The sequence below is a fragment of the Vespula pensylvanica genome, chromosome 3 (assembly GCF_014466175.1).
Source record: "Vespula pensylvanica isolate Volc-1 chromosome 3, ASM1446617v1, whole genome shotgun sequence".
Classification (NCBI taxonomy): Eukaryota; Metazoa; Arthropoda; class Insecta; order Hymenoptera; family Vespidae; genus Vespula; species Vespula pensylvanica.
Genome location: NC_057687.1, coordinates 9,771,550 through 9,782,844, shown reverse-complemented (window position 1 = coordinate 9,782,844; position 11,295 = coordinate 9,771,550). Strand labels below are relative to the sequence as shown.

The 11,295-nt window shown below is 35.1% G+C and overlaps 2 protein-coding genes across 5 annotated transcripts in view; one reads left to right on the top strand and one right to left on the bottom strand.

Annotated features, from left to right (window-relative positions):
• Positions 1-11,295, bottom strand: part of LOC122627492 (alpha-2A adrenergic receptor) — a 67,087-nt gene that overhangs the window by 6,177 nt on the left and 49,615 nt on the right. For 2 of the 3 annotated variants that reach the window (XM_043808616.1, XM_043808614.1), the window contains exon 4: positions 5,091-5,502. In XM_043808616.1, the coding sequence (XP_043664551.1) occupies positions 5,091-5,502 (412 nt within the window). The remainder of the gene's footprint in view (positions 1-5,090; positions 5,503-11,295) is intronic. The other variant, XM_043808615.1, reaches the window with a different exon arrangement.
• Positions 1-11,295, top strand: part of LOC122627490 (26S proteasome non-ATPase regulatory subunit 1) — a 57,322-nt gene that overhangs the window by 40,161 nt on the left and 5,866 nt on the right. The gene's annotated exons all lie outside the window — the stretch shown is intronic.

Here is an 11,295-nt window from a genome sequence, read left to right as displayed (position 1 = left end):
ACGTCGAAATGACGGCTCGACGATTATATTCCCGATCGATTTCGAATAAGTTATCACGAAAATCGTGATAATCGACGAAAGGGTTAATCGAAATAAATTAAAAGATTTATCGTAAAAGAAGAAGGAAAAAGAGGAGGCAAAAAGAAAATAATAATTTGTATCCGTTTTGGATTTCGTGTTTTTTATGTTACCTTTTCAAGATCGTAATGTCTTTTGTGTGCTCGTGAGAGAAAGAGAAAGAGAAAGAGAGATAGAGAGAGGGAAAAAGAAAGAGATATTCAAAGTGTATTGAAAATTGCAAAGCTCGGCTTTGCACTCGCGCCATTCGAAAGATTTAATACGACAGATGTATGCAATGGTACTTACTTTCACAATGGGAACTTGTCTCCTTTCATCGGGATCGATACGAAATTCTCTGCAAAGAGAAACGCATTTCTATCTATCTTTTTTCGTTCTTTCTTTTTCTCTCTCTCTTTGTATTTTTCTCTTTTTCTCTCTTTCTCTTTCTACTCAAGACGAATCTATAACGCCTTCTCAGTATTATTCTGCAGGTTTCCTAATGTACAATTCGATTCATTCGATTTCAATTTCTCCCCTCCCCCTCTTCACCCCATCTTGCGTTAATATGTAATTCGAAAACGTTCTTTGATACGCTCTATATGAAAATGAACGGGAAAAAAAGCATTTAAGTTCGACCGAGTATTTTTTTTTTCTCTCTCTTTCGATTAAACGAGGAAATGATAAATAGATAAGATGTTTTTTTTTTTCTTTCTTTCTTTCTTTTCCTTTCTCTCTCTCCCTCTCTCTCTCTCTCTCTTTTCGTAAGATGGTAAACGGTATAAGCGTGTTAGATATATTTCATAACGATTTTTATGTATTATTATCAAAAGATTTCCACTATCTTCGAATACTTTGCAAAATGGCGGAATGGAGAGGAGAAATGGAGAAAAAAAAACGAGAAAGGAGAAAGAATAAGAAAGAAAAAGCAGAACAAAATTTAGCGGAAAGTTTTTTCTTTTCTTTTCTTTTCTTTTTCTATCACGGGGAGGAAGAAAAATTCCTTCATGGGTTAGGCGTTACCTTTCAAGGGTTAGGCGTCTAACCTTTTTGAGTTTAACGAGCCACTGGCCTCTGGTAACATCGAAAGAATCTTCTTCGATCGATTACCCTTTCATCCAAGAGGATGATCTTTCCTCTCGAACGAACGAAATTCGACGATAGATCTTCGGATGGCTTTACGCGATCGCAATGAAACCTTTTCTTTTTTTTTTTTTTTTTTTTCTTTCTGTCTCTCTTTTTCTCTTTCTCTCTCTTTTTCTTTCCTTTTCTTTATCATGTGGGAAAACCTTCCTTCTTACCTCCTTTCTTACGACATATCCTTTCCGTTTCACCAGGAAATATATTCCTACGTGATATCAACGAGGATTAGGATCTACTTTCATGGATTAGGTCACGACTTTAGGATGGCGGAGAGAAGGAAAGGAAAATTGGAGAATCAACCGAAATTGAGTCGATTCGTCCAAAACTTTTTGATGATTCCTCTTTTTTATGTCATTTTATCTTTCGAAGCAAAAAAATAAGAGAAACAGAAAGAGAGAGAGAGAGAGAGAGAGAGAGAGAGAGAGAAAGAGAGAAAGAGAGAAAGAGAGAAATAAAATTCAAAAAGTAACTATTCTCGTCAAACGAAGTCTGCAAATTGGTATTTCTCTCTCTCTCTCTCTCTCTCTCTCTCTCTCTCTCTCTCTCTCTCTCTCTCTTTCTCTCTCTCTCTTGTTCGAATTGACGAATTTTCTAAAACAACTTTTCTACTTTCATGAAAAGACAAGAGAGAGAGAGAGAGAGTACAAGACTTGGCTGATGAATTCAATGAAATCTTAATCGTCGAGAATACTGAAACAATCCGTGCTAATGAAGTATTCGCCTCCTATCTATCTAGGTTGTGTTAGAGTTGAGACTTTGCATTTAGAAACTGAAATTTCGATGGATTATGTAAGTACATATGTACATATCGTTTTGAATGTAGACTCGATCATGGATGATTAGATCTACGCGAGTTTCTACGTTTGAAAGAGGGGGAGAGAGAGTTTTTAAGAGTTGGTACTAATGACTCCACGATTACGTTTAATGATCCCAACACTCCTCTTGGAGGCTCTTAACGTCTCCGCGAACGTTTGCAGGATAACTTATGCTCTTTCGTAAAGTGCGATTACTCCTCGCTATCTCTCGCTCGCGTATACACAATAAAATGGAAAAAAGAATTAACCCCCTGAGTACAATTACCCGGCCTCTATTTTTCTTTCCTCTCTTAAAGAAAGATGATTATACTATGTGAAAGTACTGGAAATTTCATTAAAGAAAAAAAAGGAAAGAAAGAAAAAAATCTCGAATTTTTCCATTTCTTCTAATCGTTAATATCAAAATTCTATTTTCATTTTCCACGACTTGGTTAGGTTTGAAGAGAAAAGAGAGAGAGAGAGAGAGAGAGAGAGAGAGAGAGAGAGAGAGAGAGAGAGAGAGAGAGAGAGAAGATTAAATTTAATTACTTTTCTTTTCATTTCTTTTTTTCCTCTTTTTACATTGTATGTATGTACCTATCAAGCTAGATGAATCTACGAACGATAACAAATAGCCAATTTCGAGTATTGTTCGATCTCTCTATCGTTTTTTCTTTATCTTTTTTCCTCTTTTTATCTCTCCCTCTCTCGTGTAGAAAACCACTCGCAAGCTACCACAGTGGATCACGAAGAGAACGTGGACTGGAATATCAAGCCGATGTTTCTTTCGTGCACGCTAGATCCAACGAAAAATAACATAAATCGTTCGATAGAATGGAGAAGATTTTCAACGTAAAAGGATGTGTCATACCTTCTACAACAAATACTTTGTGATCGTTCGGGGAGATATATATATATATATATATATATATATATATATATATATATAAAGAAAAGAAAGAAAATATAGAAGAAGAAGAAGAAGATTCGTATGGATAAGTTTAGCAGAGTTGAAAGTATTCGGATTTTTGCTCGTTTCCCCGTAGAATAGAAGTCATTTTCAAGGGTAGACACGTACGACATTAAATTCGTTTGTAACAAAGCGAATAATAACTCGAGCTGACGTACGTTAACCGCAACGGAGCAGTCGACGTCGACGGCGGTGCATTTACGAACTGACGCAAATTCAACGTGCACATACATTTGACTCTTGTGTCAACCGATAAACTTCCGTACACGAATCGAGAAAGTTCGGGTATAACTCGTGCGGCAACGATTTTTCTCATGTCATGTATTCTCTGCCGTCCACAGTCCACGAGAGTAAACGTCTGTCTACTACCCGGAACAGCTACTACCTACCAACCTACCTACTTACTTATATCTACTACACAGCTATTTCTACATTACGTATTTTCAACGTTTCCTACTTGAATATCCGTGGAAAATGGCCGAGAAAATAAACTAGAAAAATAGACTTAGGTTTTATTCCAGCTCGATCGACGAGAATCGATCGACGGAATCCAACCGAAAAATACCTTCTTCTTATTCCGAGTCCACAGTTATACAAACTCAATCTACGGATTTACTTTTATAATATAAACCCCCTCTAGGCAGAGGTCGATAGATACTGTTAAAACGTGATCGCAAATATTTGCTCGTAAACGCGTCTCTCGAGTTTTTCTTTACCACCCAATCCCTTCTCGCCAACATTCCCGAGTTTCTTCGATGGTTTTTATACAATTTTTCATTTATTATATTATTCGTCGTCTTCTCCGGACACTAACGTTCTTACGTTTTTTTATAAAAGAAAAGAAAAGAAAAGAAAAGAAAAGAAAAAAAGAAGAATATATTTTAAGATATTCATCGAACGGATTCGTCTATTTCTTTTCTTTATCTATAAATCATATTAGAAACATTACGTTTCTTTTACTTTTCTTTTTTGTTTATTGATTTATTAATTTTTTCATTTTTCATTTTTCTTCTTTCTTCCTTTTGTTTTTTATCTGTCCTTTTTCTTTTGTCCCGTAAGAAGATATACGACGTGTCGCATCGATTATGTTTGATCAATTTGAACGTACGATCACTTATGTACGTTCGCATGTAGTAATATGTACATACTTATATACCTATGTACATAAACAAACACACGTACGGTTAGTCGAATAACGGATGCATTGAGGAATAGGTTGGCACATAATCCGTAAAAGGAACGATATTCCATCTCACCACAGATACGGAAACGTGGTTATCTCGAGAGGTATCGCAATGGAATAGTTACTTCCCTTTGTCCATATATGTACACGTCATTGGTCAATCCCCTACCCTCGTATAAAAAAAATTATTTCAAAATTTTTAATTGATATATATATGTGTGTGTGTTTGAAATTGTTAATCATAAAGGTTATAAACTGAAAAAGAGGTTGATACTCTTCTTTGAAATTTCACTTACTTTTACTTATTTTCTCTTTCTCTCTCTCTCTTTCTCACTCTCACTCTCTCTCTCTCTCTCTCTCTCTCTCTCTCTCTCTCTCTCTCTCTCTCTCTCTCTCTCTCTCTCTCTCTCTCTCTCTCTCTCTCTCTCTCTCTCTCTCTATTTTTCTTTTTTTCTTTTTCAATCATCGACTCGTTCCGTATACTTCCAAGATAACCGAGAAATCTCTTTGCAAAAGTTGCCACAGTGTTTGTCAGCTTCCTTTCTAATTGTAAATTCTCCGTCGTCGGCTCTTCGTTAGTTCCCTGCTCGCGACAGAATTTTCATCAGCGAGATGGTCTGCTGACTATGAGAACTTCTGTTTTTAACATTGACTCAAAAGCTTTGGGATTCGAAATAACTCGAGAATAATGTATGTAACACAAATCGCGTGAACGTACACAGATATACTTGCATATACATACATACATAGATACATACATACATACATACATACATACATACATACATACATACATACATACATACATACAAGAAAAAAATTTGAATAATAATTTGAAGAAGAAGACGATAAAAGAAGAAAAAGAAATAGAAGCAGAAGAAGAAGAAGAAGAAAGTGAAAATGAAAAAGAAAAGAAAAGAAAAGAAAAGAATTACATCGTTACCCGTTTCGAAAGCTGCACCGTTGTTGCTGCTGATGATGTTGCTGTTGTTGATGCTGTTGATGATGTTGCTGTTGTTGATGATGTTGATGCTGATGGTGATGATGTTGCTGAATACCAGAAGAATGGGCACCCGAAGACGTCGATGATCTGCCTGTCCTAATTGGAGTTTGCGTTAACGGACTTGCTATACCTTCCAATCCTCTGGACAATTTTAACATTTCCGCACCGAAAGCGTGAAGCGCAGACATCGCCGAGGGTGGTGGTTCACTTTCAGGAAGCCATAATTCGTGGGTGTCGAGGGTCGTTAGTTCCGTATCGGTAGAGGTACCAGAGGTATGTTGAGGAGTACCACCACTTCCGGCTGAGCTTTTGGTCAATAGAAATCTCTTCCACGTGCCACGCCTCTCGAGACCTGTTACACACGATTATTCCATTATTATATTTTATCAAATTTACAGCAAAGAAAAAATTCACTTAGTCGTACAAAAAAAAAAAAAAAAAGAAAAAAAAAGAAAAAATTATTTACCTCGAACTTTAATTTCGTTTTCTCTGGAGAAGGGAAAATTTGCTCGAGATAAATGATTTATTATTATTTATTTATTTATTTTTCTTTTTAATCGAAAAAAAACAATATATATCTCTGGATATAATAATATATATATATATTTTTTATTATTTGTTTTTTCTTTTTTTTTATAGTTTATATCCTATCGCGAAAAAGTAATTGTTTGATCATACCTCACGGATAAGGACAATATATCGTTCGTTATCACAAAGATTGTTAAATGGGCGTTCTCGCTCTTTCACCTTCACCTGCTTTTATACACTGCAATGGAGATTACTGGTACGTTTATATAGGCGTCGCATAAACGTATCCCGAGCAGTGCAAATTCGATATTATCCTTGGACAAAGGTATCTCTCTCTCTCTCTCTCTCTCTCTCTCTCTCTCTCTCTCTATCTATCTATCTATCTATCTATCTCTATCTCTATCTCCATCTCTATTTCTATCTGTCTATCCATCTATCTATTTCTCTATCCGTCTATCTATCTGTCTATCTTTCTCTATCTCTCTATCTCTTTCTCCCTCAGGAGTTTCGCGAGACTCTTCTACCAGCCTGACGTAGAGTTTCGTTGGTCTACCGACGTTCTAGCTTTTCGTACAAAATATGCTTTGATGATTCAAATCGACCCAATTACCGATCTAAACCTCTGTTTGTCTATTACCATCTTCGGTCTCTCTATGACGAGCTAAGCTCTTTATATGCTTTGATACTCGTGACACGTTATTCCATTGAGAAGAAGTATGATAAAGAAATATAATCCGAATGCGAATTCGGAATCTAAAGATTTGACGATATTTAATTCGTTAATCAATGAAGATACTCATTTTCATTATATTATATCATCGTAATCATTTTCGAACATTTTCAATTTTCAAAACGATAGCTCGTTGTCGGAGAATTTCGAAGCTCAATTAGTTCCCGATATGATTATCTATAACGTGTGAAGTATTTATCGTCCCGTGGGAAAATTTCATTATGCGAAAATAGCGCGTTAACACAAACATTGTTAATGTGATATTATTAATATATGTGCGCGCGTTATAACGATGTCGCCCAAGCGAGCGTGTTTTATGTAAAACTAATATAATAGGTATGAAAAGTTATTCATTTAACATTTATATGATACCTGCGTATGTATCATAATTCCAGTAAACATATTCCCGTATGCGTAATGTACAAAAGAAAAGATGAGAAAGAGAGGAGGGTGAGAGAGAGAGAGAGAGAGAGAGAGAGAGAGAGAGAGAGAGAGAGAGAGAGAGAGAAAGAGGCTTATTGTATAATCCATGAAATAAATCAAACATAGAACAATTTTCCAAGCTTATTAGCATGTTTATGAAATTTTATATCATCGACATCGATTTCTCTTTGAGACACAGGGTATCTAACTAATACCTCTCTATATACCGACAATGTATATGTAAGTACGCACACGCACAAGATACCTATGTATATTTTTAATGAAAGTCGATGTTAACAACAGAAGTTAAGCCATATACGATTAATAATTTCGTTCGAACGAATCCACTCTTCCATTTAATATAACTCGAGACGTTTAGGAAGTTAATAATATATAATATTACTTGTCCCTTCTGCTTTTGCTAGAAACCCGACTCGAATTATTCGCGAGTCTTTTTTAATTTCTTTAAAAAAAAAAAAAAAAAGAAAGAAAGAAAAAAGAGGGAAAAAATTCTTTCGTTTTGCCAAACGGAGGCGTTTCGAGGTTCGCCTGACCGAGAAGGATTATGATCTTTCGCGCTAGAAAATAATAATAGGTGAAAAAGAATAGAAGTAATCATGATAGTCCGATGAAAAGGTCACCGAACGATAAATCATTGTTCTTATATCATATCTCTTTCTCTCTCTCTCTCTCTCCCTCTCTGTCTCTCTCTTTCTCTCTTTCTCTCGTGTATAGAATAATGAAAAATCATTTTTCTACACACGAGAGTAAGTCTAATGTTCTCTGTTTCAATTATATTTTTATTATTTTTCTTTTTCCTTTCTTTTTCCTTTCTGTTTTTTTTTTCTTTTTCTTTTTTTGTCTCTCTAAATAAATAACATGAGCGTTATTATCCAAGGATAATAAGGATGTAGTAAGAAAACAATAGATGTTTATAATTTTGCAAACATTTCGCATAAATGTTATTCCTACGTTCTCCCAACTAACCACTACCTAATCTGACCGACTTTTCGTCTATGCTATATAGATTGTCACGTCGGAGCGACTCGATTTATTTGCAAGTTAAATCGACCGATCGAAATCTACGTTGCGGCCCGAATAGATCTTCGTCGGCGCTCCAATTTTTCGGCCGCATCGCGAAACTCGCACGAACCTCTCTCCCTCTCTCTCTCTCTCTCTCTCTCTCTCTCTCTCCCTCTCTCTCTCTCTCTCCCTCTTTCCCTTTCTCGAAAAAAAAGAAGGAACGCGACTTGCCCTAAAACACAGTGACAGTGAGAAAGAGATATATATGTATGTGTGTGTATATATATGTGTATATATATATATACACACGCCCAGTTCCCTTTTTCGCGATAAAACAGAATGAGAATGGGAATTCTAAACGCGATCGATCATAATCGAACGTGAATTTTTCTTTCGTTATCCGTGCTAAGAGACATATCGCGCTCACATGAATCATTCGATTCGACTATGTAATTTCTTTAGATGAGAAACAGAGAGACAGAGACAGAGAGAGAGAGAGAGAGAGAGAGAGAGAGAGAGAGAGTAATATTAGAGTATGTGTGAGGGTATTTGAGAAAAAGAAAAAGTAGAGAACGAATTAGAATTCCACGATACTCTAGAAAATTCTCGGAAATCTTTGAAGCAGTTCTTTTCTTCGTTCACGACGATATGGGTAATCGATCGGGTTCAGCTATGCTCTTTTTTTCGAGCATAACGAAGTAATCTCTGCTGAAGTAAAAACCTTCTCTCTTTCTCTCTCTCTCTCTCTCTCTTTTTTAATCTTTTTTTTTATCTTCTTCATTTATTTATTTATTTATTCATTTTTTGGTGTTCGTTTTATTTCTTTCGATCTAGAAATGATGGAGCACTAGAGCGCACGATGATGCACGCTCGTTGTAATATAAAACATAAATTTCATAATCTCCGACGTCCTTTGAAATACTTATAACTTTCTACCCCTCTATCTCTCTATTTTTGTCTCTATCTCTGTCTCTGATTTATTTATAAAGCCAGGATAAACTTTTACGACTTTACCTAAATAATAATCGGCTTTGTAAAAAAAGGTGGTGTAACAATGTATATCCATCGAAAGTACGTTTAATGAGATAGAATTTTTCATATCGCGAGTTTTTCGTTTCGTTTTATATTCTTTTACTTTCCTTCTTTCTTTCTTTCTTTTCCTTTTTCCTCCCGCAAGTTAAATTACGTAGGTTGATTAAATAAGGTTAAGTATATTTAAGAATTAAAATAAAAAAAAAAAAAAGAGAAGAAAAAGAATATCTTTGATCGTATCAAATTTAGATTATGTCGTTCGTTTTTTCTCTTTTTTTTTTTTTTTTTTTTTCACTGAATCAATATATGTATACATTATAAAAGCGTAGGAGTACTGTGTCGACTAGGAGAGGGTGGTAAAAAGGAGAAAAAAAGAAGAAGAAAAAGAAGTAGATTGCAAAAGTGAAACGAGAACGGGAAGACCGATACGCAAAAAGATTTCTCAAACGTATTCTCTCGTCATGATGATTACTTGGTATTTCAATCAGCACCGATCGTTCCTTCCTTCTTATCGCCCGTTGCCTTTTTTTTTTATTTCGTTGTACATAGAAGAGAGAAAAAAAAAGAAAGAAAGAAAAAAGGAAGCAAGGAAGGAAGGAAGGAAGGAAGGAAGGAAGGAAGGAAGATGTAGAAGAAGGTGGCCCGGTTTAACGTTTTAAGATCCAAAGAAGGGCTCTCCTTCTCAACCTTCGTTTCCTTTTTCACATCGAGAGGGTCTTCTCCTTCCCTCTTTCATGAAACGGTGGACAAAGGAAACCAAGCGGCAGAACTAATCGCAATCTTGGACGATACGGTACGAAAGAAAAGCGTGGAAATCGATGTCGGATTACATCGAACTTTACTGCAATAGTCCTTTATATTAGGTTCCCCAAGAAAAGAAGCTAAAGAAAATATATATATATATATATATATAGCGTGCAAAAGTTTCCGGTACAGATCGTTTTCTCAATTTTTTTTTTTCAAAAGAAAAACCTTAAAGAATTGTTATTAATATGATACATATATATATTTTTGTTGATGTGTGTGTGTGTGTGTGTGTGTGTGTGGGTGGGTGGGTGGGTGGGTGGGTGGGTGGGTGGATGGATGAGTGAGTGGGTGTGTATATATATATATGTACAGGATGAGTTAATGACTATTACCGTCTCAAATATTTACGTTATTTTTGGTTTTATGAAAAAAATATTCACATTATAATATTTTATGTTTTTCTTTTCTCTCTCTCTCTCTCTCTCTCTCTCTCTCTCTCTCTCTCTCTCTCTCTTTCGTTTCGAAATTCGTTTAGAGATTTTGAAAAAAATTTTAACGATTCACGCAGTTGTAAAACAAGCCATTTCTTTCATTATTATTATTATTATTATTATTATTATTATTATTATTATTATTATTATTATTATTCATTGAAATTAGAAAAAGAAAATAAAATGTTTTACAAATGCTCCAAAAAGGAGTTCATATCCACAGTCGTACTTTTTCACAAGTGCACATATACTTACATGCATTATTACACTTGTACCGTATTCTAAATGATAATATCTATCGACTCACTCTGTATATGTATACAAACGCGTATATTGTCGAATATAGTTGCCGATGGCAATATTTTTTCTTTCATTCGACTCTACATTCTCATTCACCATTTTCAACATCGTTTTGTCTCTCCTCTGATGATATCCTCTCGCTTTATCTATCTAACTATAAAAATTAATGTTTTCCCCAAACGAAAAGATGAACAATGTCGATTTTGTTACGGCCGTGGGAAAACGTGGGTGCTTCGTCGCTTCGATGATTCGGAAAATTGAGAATGGAAATAATGACTTGGGAAGCGAAGAATTGCTATCGGGAATACGACTTGTTTGATAAAAAAAAAAAAAAAAAAAGAAACGTGATGGTAGAAAACAACGATGCTCGTCTCCTTCAGTCGGAGATCGTTTATTCGAAATCGTTATGCAGTAAACAGTTGCAGAAACCGTAAACGTAAATTTTATCCAGCAAAAAATGGAAAATACCAAGTTGTCCGGAAACGATTTCTACTGCAACTACATAGTTGAAAAGAGAAAGAAAGAAAGAATGAAAGAATGAAAGAAATAAAGAAATAAAGAGATAGTCACAAAATTTAAAAGAATTTAAATATCTCGCCAGATGTATACATACATGTTTGCGTATGTGTATGCGTGTACGTGTATGTTTGTCACAAAAACAAAAATATCCCTTATAATTTTGAGCTCCTCGTATTTCAATCATGAAGAATAAACGAAGCATGGCGAAACATTTTGAATACCTCTTTCTCTCTCTCTTTCTCTCTCTCTCTCTCTCTCTCTCTCTCTCTCTCTTTCTCTCTCTCTCTCTCTATCTCTATCTATCTGTCTATCTTTTTTTTTTTAATCATAAAAAGTAAAAAAAAATGAAAAA